Source organism: Gadus morhua, chromosome 10 (genome assembly GCF_902167405.1).
Source record: "Gadus morhua chromosome 10, gadMor3.0, whole genome shotgun sequence".
NCBI lineage: Eukaryota > Metazoa > Chordata > Actinopteri > Gadiformes > Gadidae > Gadus > Gadus morhua.
The window spans coordinates 12,870,266-12,893,201 of record NC_044057.1 but is presented as its reverse complement, the minus strand read 5'-3'; the positions used below and the strand labels follow the sequence as shown (position 1 = coordinate 12,893,201).

Below are 22,936 nucleotides of genomic sequence, written 5' to 3'. Positions count from 1 at the left end.
GATTCAGCATGACTTATAGTAAAAACACAATGCCAACACGTACTACACTACTTTTTTTAATAAAAACAATAATGCTCAGACCAGACCAGACGTTTCTACATTTTCAGCCTTAAATTGGGCAAACATGTTAAGGTTGTTCTCACCAAATGTTACAGGGACGTTATGTTTCTAAGGTGGTTTCCTGTCAGTCGTTGTAACGGCAAATTCGTGTTTCTGCTTTAAATTGATGCCTTATCCTAAAATAATTGATTATTGTCAACGTACCACGTAGAATATTGAAATGTTTTGCCATTGTGTGTTGAGTGTACACAAGGTATCTCCATGTATCAGTGACACATGTACCATTCTTTTTAATAAATTTGTCTTTGTTACATTTTATTAAATGCGTATTTCATTCATAATTATTATTATTATTATTATATTGTTATATTCATTACACATTTCATTCCACAATAAGGTTACCAGTTTAGCAGTTATACTGTTGACCCTGGTCATCTGCTGGTGTATCAACCTTTAACTATATTAAACCAAGTTAAACCCCGTTCTACCAAACTAACCGACCCGCTCCGTCCTGCGTCTCTCTTCGTTCTCGACTTTCTTTGTTCCTTTGTCTCCGTTTTCCAGCGTTTTTTTAGCAGTTTTCAACAGGAAGCGATGTATCAACACTCGTTGGCTGAATGCCCACGGCCATTACATGCGGGCGGCGCCGTTACCAGGCACACCTCCCACCGCTGCCCGGTGGTCATGGCGACCCCAGCGGTGGTCCCGGCGTGTCTTCAGTGAGGCCCTTTGTCTGGCTGCAGGGTGAAGAGGTCAGCCGGGCTAACGCCGTGACGCTAGACAACAGCTATCAGATTAGCGGCTGACTGCGCAGAACAATACCCCAGTCATGGCCGTAGACGGCATGCTAACCGCTGCTAGCTGCTGTTCCCTGGGAAACAATTCCTCACGCATCACCTGGACATGAGTCACGCTGGAGGAAAACTATTATGTATAGACATAATGTACGCACATTAATACAGACTCATGGACGCAACAGTAGTACTATGCACACCAAGACACATTTATACACTAATGCACAATATAATACTAATATACACACCAAGATACATTAATGCACACTAATACACGCAATACTACTAATAGACACACTGAGACACATTAATAACCATTAATACACACTATACTTATAATAAACACACCCAGATACATAAATACACACAAATATTCGCAAAACACGCAATACTACTAATATACACAAGACACATAAATATCCACTAATATTCACTAATACAAACAACACTACTAGTATACACACCAAGACAAATAAATTCCCACTATTCCTCACAAATGTTCATTAATACACACTACTACTAATGTAGACATCAAGATATGTTAATATACACTAATACACGCAAAACTGCTAATAAACACAATAATGGACACTAATACACACTTTAAATTACATGAAATAAAGTACAACATTATACAATAACAGACATTAATATACACCCACTAAAACACTATTATACACTAAACACTTTAATTCTCTCTCTCTCTCTCTCTCTCTCTCTCTCTCTCTCTCTCTCTCTCTCTCTCTCTCTCTCTCTCTCTCTCTCTCTCTCTCTCAGACACTGGCCCTATACAGAGGGGTGTTCTTCTTGTCCAGACATATAGTCGATCTTTCCAGGTCCTGCTTCAGTCTCCTCATTCTCCTGATAAGACCTCTACTCTCCTCCTCGCTGCACCTCCTGAAGACCTCCCCCGCTCTCCTCCTCCTAAAGACCTCTCCTCCTCTCTGCACCTCCTAACCAGCCTCTCCCCCTCCCTCCTCTCCTCTCCTCCGCCCCTGCTCCTCTAGGTGAGCTCTCCTCTCTGCTCTCTAACGTGTCACATTCATCACAGCAGTGTCAGGAATTTCATACTCTGCTCCTAAACTGTGCTGAGGACCGTGGGGAGGACTGGGAGCAGGACAACAAGACTGGGAGCAGAAAGACCAGACTGGGACCACTACTACCAGACTGGGACCAGAGGAACCAGGACAACCAGACTGGACAAGTTAAACTAGGCTGGGACCAGTTCAACCAGACTTGGACTAGGGTTAGCTAGGCTGGGAACAGTCCAACAAGGCTTGAACCAGACTGGGACAACATCCACCAGGCTGGGACCAGTTGAACAAGACTTGGACCAGACTGGGACCACATCCACCAGGCTGGGACCAGTTCAACAAGACTTGGACCGGACTGGGACCACATCCACCAGGCTGGGACCAGTTCAACAAGACTTGGACCAGGCTGGGACCACAACCACCAGGCTGGGTGCAGGGATCCCCGAGTGGTGGGCTAGAAGGTGTCAGTAGGGTCCGGGTCCTCGAGGACCTTCTCCATCGTGAGGCCGGCGCCCGACAGACCGGACAGGTTCTGGGGCGACGATGAGGGTCCCTGCCCCCCCCTCCCCCGTGGTGAGCTCCATGCCCGCCCTGCCTCTCCTCGGAGGCAGCTAGGCCTGCCTCGATCAACACCTAAGAGAACCTCCAGACCCGGAGGAGTCAGGAATCGAACCGGCAACCCTTCACCGTTTCCCAGCCGTCAGGACTCGGGTGCGGCGGGGCATGCACCGCAGGAGGCGGTGAACGCCCCCCCCCCCCCCCCCCCCCCTGCCGTGACACCCCCTCGGGAGTATGGTAGTTGCTACGGCAACGGCGGCGGCAGCGGCGTTTGGGATGGTCTGGTTGCTGGTTCAAGGCCTTGCCGCCTCTGGGCAGAGCAGTGCATGCTGGGAGCGGACAGGTCCAGGGGTGGCGTGGAACCACAGCTGTCCAGGTGAGACGTCACATTCAGCTTTTTATTATTTATGAGTTATGCTAGAGAACTTATTATATTTTCACGTGATTTGTTATGTATATGGGATCCAATCACCTATGCTCTTCAACATCAAGAGCCATGCTATGCGTCGCACCTTGCGAGGCGACAAGCTTAGCGATTAGCTTAGCGACAGCATGGTAACGGGCTATCAGGGGGTAACCCCTCCCCTTCCTCCTGAGAACTCTCAGACCAATGCTGTGATCTTTACTCCAACCTGTATCAATGGGTTCCCCTTTAATAATAATAATAATACATTTAATTTAGAGGCGCCTTTCAAGACACCCAAGGTCACCTTACAGAGCATATAGCCATCATACATTTTTTAAAAAGCAAGACATTGTGGAAAAAATAAATAAATAAATAAACATAAGCAATAAGAAATAAATAAAACAAAAACAATCAAAACAGTGATCAGTTAGACGTTGTGTGCGAGTTTGAACAAGTGAGGGCTGTGTGATGTTGAATCAGATTTCACACTCAGTCTTCCAGTGCTCGATATTAACCTCTAATATTTAAATCATTACCAAACCAATGGTCCTTTCTGAATCAGTTCTGCATACTGGTTCCTACTATCTCCCAGTGGGACCCGCCCATTGGTTACTTAGGGAGTCCCACTGGTCTGGGGGTGATTCACTGCTCAGGCTGGGAGCCTCATTGTCCCCTGAAGGTCTGCATTGTCGTCTCATTCCTGAGAGAGCGAGCGCTGTGTCCCTGGTTTCACATGACGCTCGGACAGAGCTCCCTTCAGGTCAGCAGCCCATTAGCCTGGGAACACTCTGAGGGACGAGGAGAAGCATCTCATCTCCTCCACGTCGGCCGGCCGTCTGCTGTCTGTCCCATCAGGCGTCCACACGTCCCCAGAGCTGGTGCTGGCTCCTGAGCTTCAAGACAGAAGGGCAAGGCTTTCAGGGTGGGGTTGAGCTCATCCTTGGGAATCAGACCCAGAACCTTATGGATGTTAGTGCAACGTGAACCGTCCAATCAGATGATAGAACCTTACCTCCTTAACCATCATGAAATCATGAGGGACAGGCCAACCTCAGATGTTGAACCTCAGTTACAGCCTGAATAGAGCAGCAGGCATAAAGCCGCGCCAGACAGAACATACAGCTGATGGTGTAACCTCTAGCTGAAAGTGTAGTTCCAGCTGAAGGTGTAACATCTAGCTGAAGGTGTAACCTCTAGCTGAAGGTGTAACCTCTCGCTGAAGGTATAGCTGAAGGTGTAACCTCTAGTTGGAGGTGTAACCTCTAGCTGAAGGTGTAACCTCTAGCTGAAGGTGCAGCTGTAGGTGTAACCTCCAGCTGGAGGTAATAGCTGACGGTGTAGCTGACGGTGTAGCTGAAGGTAAAGCTGACGGTGTAGCTGAAGTTGTAGCTGAAGGTGTAGCTGATGGTGGAGCTGACGGTGGAGCTGACGGTGTAGCTGAAGGTGTAGCTGACGGTTTAGCTGAAGGTGTACTCTTGTGTGTTGAAGGTCCAGACCCCTACGTTATGTTCCTCCACGGCGAGGCGCTCCACCGGATGGATCTGGACGGAGGGAACCACCGCCGGGTGGTGTCGGGGGTGGGCCGGGTGGTGTCGGATGGAGGCCGGGGGGGGACCGGTCCCGGTTTGGGGGTTCTGCTGGACTACCACTACACCCAGCGCAGCCTGTTCTGGGCGGAGCGCAGCACGGGGGTCCTCTACCGCGCCGGACTCTCCGGACCCCCCAGACAGGTCCGTTATACTGATTATATATTATTATTATTATTATATATTATATGGTATTACTATGTTGTCATCGTCATGCTCACAGACAGGTTCAGCTGAATGACGCATCATTCAGTGTTTCTAAAACATCTTTCTGTTATATCTTATATCTCAACTAAAATGTATTTCTATTATATCTAATATCTCGACATAAATGTATTTCTATTGTATCTAATATCTCGAAATAAATGTGTTTATTATATCTAATATCTCGTCATTAATGTGTTTCTATTGTATCTAATATCTCAACATAAATGTGTTTCTATTGTATCTAATATCTCAACATAAATGTATTTCTATGTATCCACCATCTCTCCTAAAGTGTGTCAGATGTTGATCCGAGGCAGAGAGATGGACTGAGCTTCAATCTGGCTCTGAGTCACTGGGCTGTGACGTATCATTGGATGTTTCGGGTTCTGCTCTCCAGAAGCTGGTCTCCAGCCAGCGGGGGGTCTCTGGGCTGGCTGTGGATTGGCTTGAGGACCGAGTGTACTGGACCAATGAGGAGCATAGAGACGCCCCGACCAATGAGGCGACAGGAGACATCAGGAGCGTCAGCCTCACGGGGGGGAACCAGGAGATGGTGGTCTCAGGTCTGGAGCGGCCCTGCTGCCTGGTGCTGGACCCAAGACAGAGGTACCCTCCCCACCTCTGACCTCCGACCTCTGACCTGTAACCTCTGACCTGCATCCTCTGACCCCAGATGGAGGTACCCTCCCCACCACTGACCTCTGACTTCTGACCCTAAGCTCCAGTAGAACTAAGGTCCAGCAGAACTAAGGTCCAGTAGAACTAAAGTCCATTAGAACCCAGTAGAACTAAGGTCCAGTAGAACTGTCTTCCAGGGTCTTGTTCTGGCTGTCTGGAGGTCCCGTCTCCAGCATCCAGAGGGCGGACCTGTCCGGTCGGACCCCTGCTGCCTTGCTCGCGGTGCGGGGGCAGCTGACGGCGCTGACCCTGGACCTGGCGGACCGGAGACTCTTCTGGGCGCGGTTCGGCTCCAACCTCCAGGGCGCCATCTGCTCCTGCGACTATGACGGGGAGAACGTCACCATCATGAACCCGCCCCTCAGGTCAGCAGCCAATCAGGGCCCAGGAGAGGATCCAAACCAGACCTTGGCCCTCTGAGACCAGGACCTGGGCCCTCTGGGACCTGGTCCGGAGCCCTCTGAGACATTCTGGTGTCTGTCTGTCCTCAGGTCTTCGTCAGTCTGTCTGTCGGTGTTCCTCGACGAGGTCTTCTACAGCGACTCCGCCTCTCATTCCATCCAACGCATCAACAAGTACTCCGGTGTCCCGCTTACGGACGTGAACCTCCAGCCAATGAGCAGAGCCCCTGTGGGCCTGAGGGTGGTGCACCCCCTAAACCAGCCTATAGGAGGCGGCATGCCGCTGACACCAGGTCAGTTTCAGCTCAATGAGGCTTCAGCCTCTCCCTAGAGCAGTGGTTCTCAAATGGGGTTCCGCGTACCCCTGGGGGTACTTCGGAGTAATGCGGGGGTGGAGGGTGATGGGTGATGGTTGAAGGGTGACAGGTGATGGGTGATGGATGTTGACAGATGATTGGTGATTGAGGGTGAAGGCTGGAGAGGTGGTTGATCCTGGTTCTCTGCGTGCAGGCTGTGACGACCGGATCGGTGAGTGTGTGGACGTTTGCTCCAGTTCTCAACCGGGAGTTTGCCAGTGCGGCGAGGGCTTCACTCTCAGTTACCATGGAAACTACTGCGAAGGTGGGTTGGATACCAAGTAACAACGGGACTGTTAACGAGTGCTGTGTAGTTATAACCAGTGTTGTCTAGTTATAACCCGTGTTGTGTAGATGTTAACCAGTGCTGTGTAGATGTTAACCAGTATTGTGTAGATGTTTACCAGTGTTCTGCAGATATAATCAGTGTTTTTGAGATGTTACCTAGTGTTGTTCTCTCCAAATGTTAACGAGAGAACAACAATTTTTAACATCTGCAGAGAGAAACACTCATTAACATCTGGAGAGAACAACACTCGTTAACATCTGGAGAGAACAACACTCGTTAACATCTAGAGAGAACAACACTCGTTAACATCTGGATATCTCTCCAGATGAAGCAAAGAAATAGCAACTATTAACGAGTGTTGTTGTCTCCAGATGTTAATGCGTGTTGTGTATCCCAACCCAGTCGCCAAGAAAAAACGTATACGGTGTACGTTTCCATGAACACTGGATACGTAGCATTTCAACGTAAAAAATAGCGTGTTATACCTACAGTATCCACGTGTGCCGCTGTGGAGGCGGGTTTCGGGGTTTGGGTTTCACGGCTTTCGCGGCAAATTGTGGACACGATTGTTTAGGGGGGGGGGGGGGGAGACTGTTGTGGACCGGGGAGGGGGGGGAGACACGTTCGTTGAGGGGGGGGGGGGGGGGGGGGGACACACGATTGTAGGGGTGGGGGGGGGACGGACACGTTTGTTGAGGGGGGGGGAGACACGTTTGTAGGGGGGGGGCACGCTCGACAACGAGAGTTGGTTTTTATTGAACGCTCGACAACGAGAGTTGGTTTTTATTGAACGAGACTTCAACACGGAACAGCTGCACGAAACGATGGTCACGTCACTCTCGGTGACGGTGTCGACAATAATGAACACACGAACAATGTTAATAGAACAACACACAACCACATAACATCCCGAACCCATTAACCCCACTTAATCCTAACAACAAAACAAGTTAACAAAAGCCCCATTTGTCAACTGAGAACCCCAATTCCCAGAATCCCCCGCGGCTCCGGAACACGGCGTAGCTTATATTAATCTTTATTATCTGAATGGGAAATGCAATATTTTAGGACAGATACACAATTAAACGCGTTTCTAATGACATTTCTAGCGAGAAATGTACATTTTCCTTACATAATCTTCAGTCAGTGAATGTGTATGATCTTTATTAATCTTTATTATCTGAATGGGAAATGCAATATTTTAGGACCGATTCACCGTTAAACGTGTTTCTAATAACATTTCTAGCGAGAAATATACTTTTTACTTGCATAATCTTCAGTCAGTGATTGTGTCTGATCTTTAGTTTTATAGTTATTAGGATTTGATCGGCTCGCTCGCATGTTTCAACGACGTCAGGTTGCTTTCGCTAAACTAGCAGCTCACGTGCTTCCTGCGTTTGTGTTATTAAACTGTTACTTTATGTAACTTTTAATGATATCATCTTGTTAGAAACACGTATATCTGAGAGCCAACCCAGTCGCCAAAAGCATACCTACGTTGACAGTGTACGTTTCGTGAACACTGGATTACGTCGCATTTCAACATAAAATAGCGTGTTATACACACACACACACGCACGCAAACGCACAGACACACACACACAAGCACACACAAGCACACACACGCACGCACAGACACACACACACACACACACACACACACACACACACACACACACACACACACACACACACACACACACGCACACACGCACACGGTGCATTTCGCTGCTAAAACAACAACAAAAAAATATTCCCTCAAATATTATTGCTTTCAAAACGTTGGCCAAAATGGCCAATAATATCATTTTTTATTTGGGATGCTTCTAGGACATTTTGGGTGGATTTTGAACGGTATGTGGGGGGCACGTTTTTTGCAGGACCTGGCAACCCTGCGCTGTTGCCCGAGATCTGGATCCACCCCGGCGTGGTGCCGTCTCCTTTTGACCTTTTGACCCCAGACTTCTGGTGGAATAGCTGAATCAATTCATTAGTCAATCAGAAGCATGTAAATATCTTCCCGGTGGCGTAAGAGGATGAACAAGGTGTCCTTCAACATCTACGCTTCCAGGCGATTGCAACGGTGCCACACATGAGCATATTCGAACATGTTTAATGGTAGTAATTAGCTGTCGAAATTGGAGGCCTTAATCAATAGTGAGCAGCTATTGAATTGCTTCCCGATAAAGATTTGTCACAAATGACATGTTATTTAGCATCTACACGTTGAGCTGAGTCCAATGACACCAAGAACGACACTCTAGCTAATGGTAACATGTATTTTACATGGTACACCTAGGTCTAGGACATGATCTCGGTGTAGCAAGAGGCTGAGCTTGATCTCATTGGACACTAGCATCTACACGCTTAACGTGTAGATGCTAATTAACATGTAATTTGTCAAAAATCTTCATCGGGAAGCAAATCTATAGCTGGTCATTATTGATAAAGGCCTCCAAAATCGACAGCTAATTACTACCCCGAAACATATTCAAATATGATCATGTGTGGCACTGTTGCAATCGTCTCGAAACGTAGATGTCAAAGGACACCTTGTTTGCTCTGTTGCACCACCGGGAAGATATTTTCATACTTCTAATGGATTGATTCATATTTTAAGGTTCTCGGAGTGAGACTTTAAGTGGCTGCAGCAGAAGTGTTGAGACGAAAGATGATATCAAGAGATTTATAGAATATTCCCATTCACATTATGATTCTTTGTCGTAACATCCGACCAAACATCCTTTACATTCACAGAGCGAAGATTATGAAAGTCCAGGCCCCCCCTTCCTGCACTCGGGGTCCGACCGGGCCAAGTTTCGGTGCGGGGGTCCCAGTAAGGCCCTAGAATATGGTATTCAAATTTCAGGGCGGCAGGACCTTCCTATCTCAAAAACTTTTTTTCCACCACATTCTGAACCATTAGGTCTCGCAGGCAACACTTCTGAAGGGGCTTTGTCCAAATGACAGTCCATTTGGGAAAACTTTTTTTCTCTATGGGCTAGAACTACAAATCTTGCATATGTCGTTCTCGGGGCCCCGGGAAATGTGTGTCAACATTTTAGCATCCCTAGCTATCTCGATAAGGCTGGAAAAGGGGCGTGGCCTCCAACAGTACAGTCAATGTACATAAGACAGAGGTTAGTTTCTAGGCCCCATTTTTTGCGGGATGGAGGTGTACATTTGTGGCTTAATGTGTGTAGACACCGCTGGCCTGTGGCCACGTCTTTGAAGTCTGGGGTCAAAAGGTCAAAAGGAGCCGGCACCACGCCGCTTATGAGATAACAAAAAGTGAATCTGTATTTCTCTCATTACATTTTGTCATTATTGAAGAGAGGCCTGATTCTCAGATATGCATATTGGACTGTTAGGGTATAGGTCTGGGAAGAACTTCAGGCCAAAATCTTGCAAGCGAGCCGCTGGGTGCAGGTGCAACGAGATGGAGCACTTGCTGAGCCTGGACTTTCATAATCTTCGCTCTGTGAATGTAAAGGATGTTTGGTCGGATGTTACGACGAAGAATCATAATGTGAATGGGAATATTCTATAAATCTCTTGATATCATCTTTCGTCTCAACACTTCTGCTGCAGCCACTTAAAGTCTCACTCCGAGAACCTTAAAATATGAATCAATCCATTAGAAGTATGAAAATATCTTCCCGGTGGTGCAACAGAGCAAACAAGGTGTCGTTTAACATCTACGTTTCAGGACGATTGCAACAGTGCCACACATGATCATATTTGAATATGTTTCGGGGTAGTAATTAGCTGTCGATTTTGGAGGCCTTTATCAATAATGACCAGCTATAGATTTGCTTCCCGATGGAGATTTTTGACAAATTACATGTTAATTAGCATCTACACGTTAAGCTGAGTCCAATGAGATCAAGCTCGGCCTCTTGCTACACCGAGATCATGTCCTAGACCTAGGTGTACCATGTAAAATACATGTTACCATTAGCTAGAGTGTCGTTCTTGGTGTCATTGGACTCAGCTCAACGTGTAGATGCTAAATAACATGTCATTTGTGACAAATCTTTATCGGGAAGCAAATCAATAGCTGCTCAGTATTGATTAAGGCCTCCAATTTCGACAGCTAATTACTACCATTAAACATGTTCGAATATGCTCATGTGTGGCACCGTTGCAATCGCCTGGAAGCGTAGATGTTGAAGGACACCTTGTTCGTCCTCTTACGCCACCGGGAAGATATTTACATGCTTCTGATTGACTAATGAATTGATTACGCTATTCCCCCAGAAGTCTGGGGTCAAAAGGTCAAAAGGAGACGGCACCACGCCGGGGTGGATCCAGGGTTGCCAGGTCCTGCAAAAAACGTGCCCCCCACATACCGTTCAAAATCCACCCAAAATGTCCTAGAAGCATCCCAAATAAAAAATGATATTATTGGCCATTTTGGCCAACGTTTTGAAAGTAATAATATTTGAGGGAATATTTTTTTGTTGTTGTTTTAGCAGCGAAATGCACCGTGTGCATGTGTGTGTGTGTGTGTGTGTGTGTGTGTGTGTGTGTGTGTGTGTGTGTGTGTGTGTGTGTGTCTGTGCGTGCGTGTGTGTGCTTGTGTGTGCTTGTGTGTGTGTGTCTGTGCGTTTGCGTGCGTGTGTGTGTGTGTATAACACGCTATTTTATGTTGAAATGCGACGTAATCCAGTGTTCACGAAACGTACACTGTCAACGTAGGTATGCTTTTGGCGACTGGGTTGGCTCTCAGATATACGTGTTTCTAACAAGATGATATCATTAAAAGTTACATAAAGTAACAGTTTAATAACACAAACGCAGGAAGCACGTGAGCTGCTAGTTTAGCGAAAGCAACCTGACGTCGTTGAAACATGCGAGCGAGCCGATCAAATCCTAATAACTATAAAACTAAAGATCAGACACAATCACTGACTGAAGATTATGCAAGTAAAAAGTATATTTCTCGTTAGAAATGTTATTAGAAACACGTTTAACGGTGAATCGGTCCTAAAATATTGCATTTCCCATTCAGATAATAAAGATTAATAAAGATCATACACATTCACTGACTGAAGATTATGTAAGGAAAATGTACATTTCTCGCTAGAAATGTCATTAGAAACGCGTTTAATGGTGTATCTGTCCTAAAATATTGCATTTCCCATTCAGAAAATAAAGATTAATATAAGCTACGCCGTGTTCCGGAGCCGCGGGGGATTCTGGGAATTGGGGTTCTCAGTTGACAAATGGGGCTTTTGTTAACTTGTTTTGTTGTTAGGATTAAGTGGGGTTAATGGGTTCGGGATGTTATGTGGTTGTTTGTTGTTCTATTAACATTGTTCGTGTGTTCATTATTGTCGACACCGTCACCGAGAGTGACGTGACCATCGTTTCGTGCAGCTGTTCCGTGTTGAAGTCTCGTTCAATAAAAACCAACTCTCGTTGTCGAGCGTTCAATAAAAACCAACTCTCGTTGTCCAGCGTGCCCCCCCCCTACAAACGTGTCTCCCCCCCCTCAACAAACGTGTCCCCCCCCCCCCCCTTCAACTAACGTGTCCGCCCCCCCCCCCCCCCCTACAATCGTGTGTCCCCCCCCCCCCCTCAACAAACGTGTCTCCCCCCCCCCCCCTCCCCGGTCAACAACAGTCTCCCCCCCCCCCCCTAAACAATCGTGTCCACAATTTGCCGTGAAAGCCGTGAAACCCAAACCCCGAAACCCGCCTCCACAGCGGCACACGTGGATACTGTAAGTATAACACGCTATTTTTTACGTTGAAATGCTACGTATCCAGTGTTCATGGAAACATACACCGTATACGTTTTTTCTTGGCGACTGGGTTGTGTATCCAGATGTAAACAAGTGTTGTGTCGCCAGATGTTAACAAGTGTTATTTCCAGATGTTAACCAGTGTTGTGTCTCCAGATGTTAACGAGTGTTCTCTCCAGATGTTAACCAGTGTTCTTTCCAGATATTAACCAGTGTTGTGTCTCCAGATGTTAACGAGTGTTCTCACCAGATGTTGACCAGTGTTCTTACCAGATGATAACCAGTGTTGTGTCTCCAGTTGTTAACAAGTGTACTCTCCAGATGTTAACGTGTGTTCCCTCGAGATGTTAACCAGTGTTCTCTCCAGATGTTAACCAGTGTTGTGTCTCCAGATGTTAACGAGTGTTCTCTCCAGATGTTAACGAGTGTGCTCTGTGGAACCACGGCTGCTCGCTGGGCTGTGAGAACCTGCCCGGTTCCTACGCCTGCTCCTGTCCTGAGGGATACGCCCTCCTGGCGGACCGCAAGTCCTGCCACGGTACAGCCCTACCATGCCCTACCTTACCCTACCCTACTATTCTACCCTACTACCCTACCATACCTTACCCTACCCTACTATACTACCCTACCATACTACCCTACCCTTCCACCCTGCCCTGCTCTACCCTACTACCCTACCCTACCTTACCCTACCCTACTACCCTACTCTACCCTACCCTACTACCCTACCCTACTTACCTCCCCTACCTTACCCTACTTTCCTACCCTACCCTACCCTACCCTGTCTGTCTGTCTGTCTGTGTCCTACCCTACCCTACACTAACCCATCCTATCCTACTACCCTGCCCTACTGCCCTACCCCACCCTACCCCACCCTTTAGTATAGCTGATATAAGTATGAATATTATATATGTTGTATATGTTGTGTTGTGTTTCCTCAGAGGTGAGGATGTGTGTTGGGGAGCTAAGGGGGTGTGGTCTGGGTTGCCTGGATACGGAGGCGGGGCCGATGTGTGTCTGTCCTGAGGGCTCAGTTCTGATGGACAACGGACGACAATGTACTGGTACGTGTCTGCCTGTGTGTGTTTGTGTGTGCGTGCCTGTGTGTGTGTGTGCGTGTGTGTGTGTGTGTGCATCACAACGACCGTATCTTCCTCTCTTCCTGTTTAGATTCTTCAGATCAGTTTCCCGGTAAAAACACGACTCTGAACGATGAAGGTCCGCTCTCTGCTGAGGAAGAGGAGGACCAGGAGAAGACCTTCACTGAGAAGATGGTGGCAGGTAACACTCTTCATCAGGTCATCACTCTCTTCATCAGATCATCACACTCTTCATCAGTCTTCATCAACACTCTTCATTATCACACTCTTCATCATCACTCTTCATCACACTCTTCATCAACACTCTTCATCAACACTCATCATCACACTCTTCATCAGGTCATCATCACTCTTCATCACACTCTTCATCCACACTCTTCATTATCACACTCTTCATCACACTCTTCATCAACAGTCTTCATAATCACACTCTTCATCATCACTCTTCATAATAACACTTCCGTAACGCACTCTTCTAAACACTTTTCATGAAGACTCGGTATTCTACTCGTCATTAACAAGCGGTCGTCAATTGTTTTATGACTGCACTACTGAGCTCAGCCACCAGAAGGCACCACATCCTCTCACTGTGTGACTGAGCGCTTGACCTGTCGCTCCTTTCCTTTCAGACCAGGAGGGCTGCGGGTCTCCAGGCTGCCACGTGCACGCTCGCTGTGCACAGGAGGAGGGGCGCCTGGCGTGCCGCTGTGTCCACGGTTTCCAAGGCGACGGGAGGCTGTGTGTTGGTGTGTTCGTCCGTTCATCTCATGTTGGGATGTTTAGAAGCGACTCTCTCTTATTATTCTATACACCCTGTCGTTACAGCAGCTCAGCAGCAGTGGAAGACCCAGGAAAACAATACAAGACAATAAAATTACAAAGTAGTGCTAGTAAAACAGAAATAGATGCTAAAGTATACGCTAAAGTAAGGACAACCAGAACTAACAAAACAAACGTAACAAACAATATAGTCAAGTCATGTCAAGTCACTTTTATAAATATAGCACAGCTAGCTAGCTAGCTCCCCATAATGGGGAGCTAGCTAGCTCAGGTGGACCGCTGCCCTGACCCCCTCCGTGTCTCTGTGGTTCTCAAGACATTGACGAGTGTTCCTCGGGGACCCCCCCCTGTGACCGCAGCGCTGAGTGCCACAACAGCCCGGGGAGCTACCTGTGCAGGTGCCGGCTGGGTTACCATGGAGACGGGACCACCTGTGAGGGTGTGTATCAACACGTCCTACCTCAGCCTAAGCACCACGAGTCATAGAGGATGCAGTATATAGCACATATTCACATGTATCTGATACAGTATATAGCACATATTAACAAGTATCTGATGCAGTATATAGCACATACTAACATGTAGCTGATACAGTATATAGCACATATTAACATGTATCTGGTACAGCTTATACCACATATTAACATGTATCTGATACAGTATATAGCACATATTAACATGTATCTGATGCAGTATATAGCACATATTAACATCTATCTGATACAGTATATAGCACATATTAACATGCATCTGATACAGTATATACCACATATTAACATGTATCTGATGCAGTATATACCACATATTAACATCTATCTGATACAGTACAAAGTACATATCAAATTTGATACTGTATAAAGTACTTATCACATGTATGTATCTGGTACAGTATATCGTACATATTAACATGTATAATAATAATAATACATTTTACTTGAGTGCGCCTTTCATAGCACTCAAGGTCACCTTACAGGGCAGTGTTTAAAAAAATAAAATAAAATCAACAATCATAAAGAACTCAAGAACAAGCTACATTGAAAAAATGTACAGAAGTGGGGTGAAATGGGTGGGAGACAATGAATTAGATTGAAAATGTCAGTTTAAAAATATTTGTTTTTAGAGGGGACTTAAAAGTGGACAGAGTGTCAGAGTTACGGATGTCAGGTGGGAGGGTGTTCCAGAGGTGGGGGGCAGATCGGCTGAATGCCTGGACCCCATGGTGACCAGGCAGGCGGGTGGTACAGTGAGTTGAATGGAAGAGGAGGACCGGAGAGTGCGGGTGGTTGTGTTGTTGTGCAGGAGTTCACAAATGTATGGAGGGGCGAGGTTGTGGAGGGCCTTGAAGGTGAGGAGCAGAATCTTGAAATGAATGCGGGTTTTGACCAGGAGCCAGTGAAGCTGCTGAAGGACAGGAGTGATGTGATTAATGGAGGGGGTTCTGGTGATGATGCGAGCGGCAGAGTTATGGACCAGTTGAAGCTTACGGATGGACTTGAGGGGGATACCAAAGAGGAGGGAGTTACAGTAATCGATGCGGGAAGTGACCAGGGTGTGAACAAGGATGGCTGTGCTATGGGGTGTGAGGGATGGGCGGAGGCGGTTGATGTTGTGTAGATGGTAATAGGCAGATCTAGTGATGTTATTGATGTTTGCTTGGAATGATAGTGTGCCGTTGAGGATGACAACCAGACTCTTAACCTGAGGGGAGGGTGAAACTGAGGTGTTATCGATAGTGATGGAAAAGCTGTCAGGTTTTATCTGGGTTGATTTGGTGCTGATGAGGAGAACTTCTGTTTTATTGCTGTTGAGTTTGAGAAAGTTGCAGGTGAACCAGGTTTTTATATCAGAGATGCAATCAGTAAGGGAAGTGGGCGGGAGAGTGGACGAGGGCTTGGTAGAGAGGTAGAGCTGGGTGTCATCAGCATAACAGTGGAAATGAAGGTCAAATTTGCAGAAGATATTGCCAAGGGGAAGGAGGTAAATGATGAAGAGTAGGGGCCCCAGGACAGAACCCTGGGGAACACCTGAGGTGACGGGGGAGGGGATGGATTTAAAAGACTTTAGTTGGACAAATTGAGTACGGCCGGAAAGATAAGATGTGAACCAGTCAAACGGAGTGTCGTTCATGCCAATGGAGGATAGTCTGTTGAGGAGCGTGGTGTGACAGATGGTATCAAAGGCTGCACTCAGGTCCAGGAGGATGAGGATGGTGAGTAGTCCAGAATCAGCTGCCATAAGGAGGACGTTGGTGATTTTGATGAGTGCTGTTTCAGTGCTATGGAGTGGGCGGAATCCGGTCTGGAACTGTTCATAAAGGTAATTGTCGGATAGGAGAAAATGGAGTTGGGAGGCAACTGTCTTTTCCAGGATTTTGGAGATGAAGGGCAGATTGGATATGGGACAGAAGTTGTTGAAGTTGGAGGGATCTGCACCAGGTTTTTTCAGAATTGGGGTGATGGCAGCAGTTTTGAAGGATGTAGGGATAGTTCCGGTAGTAAGAGAGGAGTGGATGATTGCACAAATGAGAGGAATTAGGGAGGGGAGGGAGGGCTTAACCAGATGTGTGGGTAGGGGGTCAAGTTGACGGATGGCTTGGATTTCCGAATGAGTTCAGTGATTTCTGAGATATCAGGGAGCTGGAAGGAGGAGAATGAGTGTGTGGAAGGGTGAAAGTCGGCAGAGATATTGAGATGAGGGGTTGATCCAAGGTGCAGGTGAATGTTTTTAATTTAATCGATGAAAAATGACATCATGGAGTTGCAGAAGGAAGTTGTGTACAAGTGAGGGGGAGGAGAATCCTGGGGTTGGGTAATTTTGTTAAGTAGGTAAAAACAGTGACTTAGAGTTTCCTTTGTATGTATGTATCTGGTACAGTATATAGTACCTATCAACATGTATCTTATACAGTACAAAGCACATATTAACATGTATCTGTCAAGTACAAAGAAAATATTAACCTGTATCTGATGCAGTTTATAGTACATATTAACCTGTATCTGATACAGTTTATACTACATAATAACATGTATCTGATGCAGTGTATAGTACATATTAAAATGTAACTGATACAGTACAAAGCACATATTAACATGTATCTGATAAAGTACAAAGTACATATTAACATGCATCTGATACAGTAAATAGTACATATTAACATTTATCTGATACAGTACAAAGAACATATGAACATGTATCTGATGCAGCATATAGTAGATATTAACATGTACCTGACACAGTATGAAGCACATATTAACATGTGTCTGATTCAGTATATAGTACATATTAACATGTATCTGATACAGTACAAAGTACCTATCAACATCTATCTGATACAATATAAAGCACATATCACATGTATGTATCTGGTACAGTATATAGTGCACATCAAATCTGATAAAATATAAAGTATGTGTTACATGTATCTGGTACATGTAGATAGTGCATATTAACATATATGTATCTGGTACAGTACAAAGTATATCTCAACATGTATCTGGTACAGTACAAAGTACATATCAACATGTATCTGATACAGTAGAAAGTACACATCACATGCATGTATCTGGTACAGTACAAAGTATATCTCAACATGTATCTGGTACAGTACAAAGTACATGTCAACATGTATCTGGTACAGTATTTGGGTCAGGCTAGGTCAGGGGTTAGCACTTTCAGCTAGCAAGCCCTGACATCACGAGTAATTCACCTGACCCCCCCCCCCCCCCCCCCCCCCATTCCTCCCTAGATACCAGGACCACGGTCTCCATGGTGACCGCTAGCCCCACCCCCTCCCTGCCCCGTCGTCACGGTGACTCGCTTGGGGGCTGTCCGGCAAGCCACGCCTCCTTCTGCCTCTACGAGGGGACCTGCAGATACCTCGCCGAGATGGAGGCCTTCGCCTGCAAGTAAAACCACCCCCACCTCCTCCTCCACCTCCACCCTCCACCCTTCGCCTCCTCCTCCACCTCCACCCTTCACCTCATCCTTCACCTTCACCTTCACCTTCACCTTCACCTTCACACCTCCACCTCCTCCTCCACCTCCACCTTTCACACCTCCACCACCTCCTCCACCCTTCACCTCAACCCTTCACCTTCACACCTCCACCACCTCCTCCACCCTTCACCCCCACCCTTCACCTTCACACCTCCACCCTTCACCTCAACCCTTCACCTTCACACCTCCACCACCTCCTCCACCCTTCACCCCCACCCTTCACCTTCACACCTCCAACCTTCACCTCCACCCTTCACCTTCACACCTCCACCACCTCCTCCACCCTTCACCTCCACCCTCACCTCCACCCTTCTCCACCCTTCGCCTCCACCTTCACACCTCTACCTCCTCCTCCACCTCCACCCTTTACACCTCCACCCTTCACCTTCACACCTCCACCTCCACCCTTCATCCTTCACCTTCTCCTCCACCTCCACCCTTCAGTTAGCATGTGTCTGTGCTAGCTGTGTAGCGGGCTACACCGGTTGTTGTTATTAAGTTAGCATGTATCTGTGCTAGCTGTGCTGCGGCTACACAGGGGTGTTGTTGTTAAGTTACCATGTTTCTGTGCTAGCTGTGTAGCAGGCTACATGGGGGAGCGTTGCCAGTTCAACGACCTCCAGTGGTGGGAGCTCCAGGAGGCCAAGCAGGAGAAGAGGAAGAGCGTGGCTATCGTTGCCTGCATGCTGCTCCTCATCAGCCTCCTCTTCATCACCGCCACCGCCATCTACTGCTACAGGTGAGACTAGCACCTCCTGCTACAGGTGAGAATAGCTACTCCTACAGGTGAGACTAGCACCTCCTACAGGTGAAACTAGCACCTCCTCCTACAGGTTATACTAGCACCTCCTACAGGTGAGACTAACACCTCCTCCTACAGATGAAACTAGCACCTCCTGCTACAGGTGAGACTAGCACCTCCTGCTACAGGTGAGACTAGCACCTCCTACAGGTGAGACTAGCACCTCCTGCGGGTGAGACTAGCACCTCCTACAGGTGAGACCAGCACCTCCTACAGGTGAGACTAGCACCTCCTCCTACAGGTGAGACTAGCACCTCCTACAGGTGAGACTAGCACCTCCTACAGGTGAGACTAGCACCTCCTGCTACAGGTGAGACTAGCACCTCCTCCTACAGATGAAACTAGCACCTCCTGCTACAGGTGAGACTAGCACCTCCTCCTACAGGTGAGACTAGCAGCTCCTGCTACAGGTGAGACTAGCACCTCCTCCTATAGGTGAGACTAGCACCTCCTCCTATAGGTGAGACTAGCTCCTCCTACAGGTCAGACTAGCACCTCCTACAGGTGAGACTAGCACCTCCTACAGGTGAGACTAGCACCTCCTCCTACAGGTGAGACTAGCACCTCCTACAGGTGAGACTAGCACCTCCTCCTACAGGTGAGACTAGCACCTCCTCCTACAGGTGAGACTAGCACCTCCTACAGGTTATACTAGCACCTCCTATAGGTGAGACTAGCACCTCCTACAGGTTATACTAGCACCTCCTACAGGTTATACTAGCACCTCCTACAGGTTATACTAGCACCTCCTGCTACAGGTGAGACTAGCACCTCCTGCTACGGATGAAACTAGCACCTCCTGCTACAGGTGAGACTAGCACCTCCTGCTACAGGTGAGACTAGCACCTCCTACAGGTCAGACTAGCACCTCCTACAGGTGAGACTAGCACCTCCTACAGGTGAGACTAGCACCTCCTCCTACAGGTGAGACTAGCACCTCCGAAAGGTGAGACTAGCACCTCCGAAAGGTGAGACTAGCACCTCCTCCTACAGGTGAGACTAGCACCTCCGAAAGGTGAGACTAGCACCTCCTCCTACAGGTGAGACTAGCACCTCCTACAGGTTATACTAGCACCTCCTATAGGTGAGACTAGCACCTCCTACAGGTTATACTAGCACCTCCTACAGGTTATACTAGCACCTCCTACAGGTTATACTAGCACCTCCTACAGGTTATACTAGCACCTCCTGCTACAGGTGAGACTAGCACCTCCTGCTACGGATGAAACTAGCACCTCCTGCTACAGGTGAGACTAGCACCTCCTGCTACAGGTGAGACTAGCACCTCCTACAGGTGAGACTAGCAACTCCTCCTATAGGTGAGACTAGCACCTCCTCCAGGTTATACTAGCACCTCCTACAGGTGAGACTAGCACCTCCTACAGGTGAGACTAGCACCTCCTGCTACAGGTGAGACTAGCACCTCCTGCTACAGATGAAACTAGCACCTCCTGCTACATGTGAGACTAGCACCTCCTTCTACAGGTGAGACTAGCACCTCCTACGGGTGAGAATAGCACCTCCTACAGGTGAGACTAGCACCTCCTACAGGTGAGAATAGCACCTCCTCCTACGGGTGAAACATGCACCTCCTACAGCTGAGACCAGCTAGTGAAACATGTTGATGCCACACACACATGAAACATGTTTACATGTGTGTTGTGTATGTTGTGTTGCTAACATGTGTGTTGTGTATATGTTGGTTGTTTACCTGTGGGTTGTTTACATGTGTGTTACTGTGCAGAAGGAAAAGATTCCTTCATAAACAGCCATCAGTTGAGGACCTGAGTGAGACCAGTGTGACAGATGACAGCTCGTCTGAGGCAGCCAGTGGGTTGCCCCGGGTAACGAAGATATAGATAATATATACTATATATATATAGTATAGTATAGTATATAATAAATGCTTATATTATTTGTACAATAGCATATAATGTATACTATAGTATACAAGAACTATACTATATTTAATAATATATACGATACTATATATATACTATGCGTAAAATATTTATGTGAAATGTCAAATACTTTTTACTATTTACTTTAAATATATACACTATACTATATATCATATATACTGTAAAGATATGCACTATATCATATGACTGTAAAGATGTACACTATACTATATATAATATGTACTGTAGAGATATACGCTATACTATGTATCATACTGTAAAGATATACACTATACTATATATAATATGTACTGTAAAGATATACACTATACTATGCAAAATAACTGTTAGGTTGGAGATGTTTAACCTTTGACCTTTCTTTCAGGTCTGTGTGATTTTGGGTGGAGGAGAAGGAGGAGAAGGTATTGGTCGTTTAATATGTTGAAAGTACTTATCCAGCGGCAGTCATAGAACACCTATAAAGCCTAACACGTCCTAATCAAAAGATATATTGATAACGCTATAGACTAATGGCTGCATTGAACCTAGCTGTAGACTGATAGATGTGTTGATCCAGCATTAAACTAATGGATGTATTGATCCAGTATACTGATCAAAGGATGTGATTTTCTGGTCAGGTGATGCTGACCCTTCCCAGGTGGTATCGGTCGCCATGGAGACCAGGGCAGGTGCACAGACTCTGAACCTCATCCTCCTGGATGACCCTGGACCGCCAACCCCTGTGCCCCCTTTGACCCCTGTACCCCCCCAACCCTGAGGCCAGATGCTAGGGGTCACCAGCCTACGGTTCATATTAATACACTAACACAGCCTGTGTCTGACACACACTCTGCCCCATGGAGTGATGCCGGGACACAGAGGGCTGAGCTTAAACAGGGCCGACCCAATCCCTTATATACCTATCTGAGCCCATGTGGCCTCACACACTCACTCACTTAAGTTAATTAACACCTGAGATCAGTTAAGTCTGTGAGTCCTTAGTCCTTAGTCCTCAGGGCTCACTTTGGGATTGGGCCAACATGTTGTTCTGCATGGTGGTGTTACTGCCCAGAACAGACAGAGGTTAACTGGAAACTCTGTGCAGTAAATTAGCTTATACACACGCCACGACAAACCATACCCTTCCTTGTATAGTTGGTAGAAGTTTTAGTTTAGTGGATTTAATCTTCTTTGTGGTCGTGATATTGCCGATTTTGTTCTTCGATAAATAAAAGTTTCTGTTTGATCAGTTTATATCCCGCTGGTATCCTGGACCGACGCAGTTCTGTGGCCAGGCTTTATTTTATCTCAAAACATGAACGGAAACAGTTTAACATTCTGAGCAAAATCAGAATTATTATGAAGTTCCTCCACTAAACCGATTTTACTTCTATGTTTTTTCCTGTGTAGGCCGGTGGTGGAAGGTTAGACTTGGAGCGGAGATGCTATATTTATTTTTCTACTGCTGTTGTCTAGCGCTGTACAGACGGTGTCTTATTGAAGACGGCCACTAGGGCTGATGTTATAGGCCTACCAACCGAAATATCACAACGGATATCACATCATAACACGATAAACGCTAAACATATCTCGGGACAATGCTGCAACATGGTTAAGTAAAATGAATGAATTGATCACTTTATAGATATTTGTAAATGTTGCTGGTAATAAAATCATACTGTTGAAAAAATGCTGATGAAATTAATTCAATTATTGAAATTGTCCCGTTGACATTTGTGCGTTTAACCTCTTTCATTTGTTCCATCTTTATTGAAAGGAACTCAATTTATTAATAATACAACACAGCTTTTATACAGTGCCTTGATAATGTAAATTTAGGAACAAAATTGTGTAGAATATCTTTTTATCTGGTTTATAAACTGAGTAAGTAAACTGTAAGATAGTTGGAGGGCTCTGGTTGTGAGTTTGGAGGCAACACTTATTTGTTCAAATAATCGACATGGATGTTGCGCAAAAGCGTCTTCATTGCGGGTCAAGAGTATAATTTAAATTCCCCTCATGAAGAGGGCTTTTATTTTGAAACGGCGGCAGTTTTAAAGTTTTTTCAACTTTAAAGTCGTAACATTACATTTACAATAACATTGCTCAGTTATTGGTAATTCAATGCTTGATTTCTGTGCTTTTTAAAACATTAAAAAATATAGATTAATGAATAGCCTACATGGTAATGCTAGTTGAAAGTGTAAATAGTGTAATATGTAGATAAATAAGAAGCAGT

At 46.3% G+C, this 22,936-nt stretch overlaps 1 protein-coding gene across 1 annotated transcript; it reads left to right on the top strand.

Moving 5' to 3' along the window:
• Positions 1–1,612: 1,612 nt before the first annotated feature.
• egf (epidermal growth factor) lies at positions 1,613–22,387 on the top strand. The gene is made up of 16 exons (XM_030369274.1): positions 1,613–2,822; positions 4,341–4,582; positions 5,043–5,251; positions 5,461–5,688; positions 5,815–6,017; positions 6,235–6,345; positions 12,534–12,656; positions 13,060–13,182; positions 13,289–13,399; positions 13,848–13,964; positions 14,315–14,437; positions 17,744–17,903; positions 18,569–18,733; positions 20,541–20,640; positions 21,083–21,119; positions 21,336–22,387. Exons 1-16 carry the CDS (start codon positions 2,681–2,683, stop codon positions 21,473–21,475), a joined length of 2,334 nt encoding a protein of 777 aa, XP_030225134.1. The 5' UTR covers positions 1,613–2,680; the 3' UTR covers positions 21,476–22,387.
• Positions 22,388–22,936: the final 549 nt, after the last annotated feature.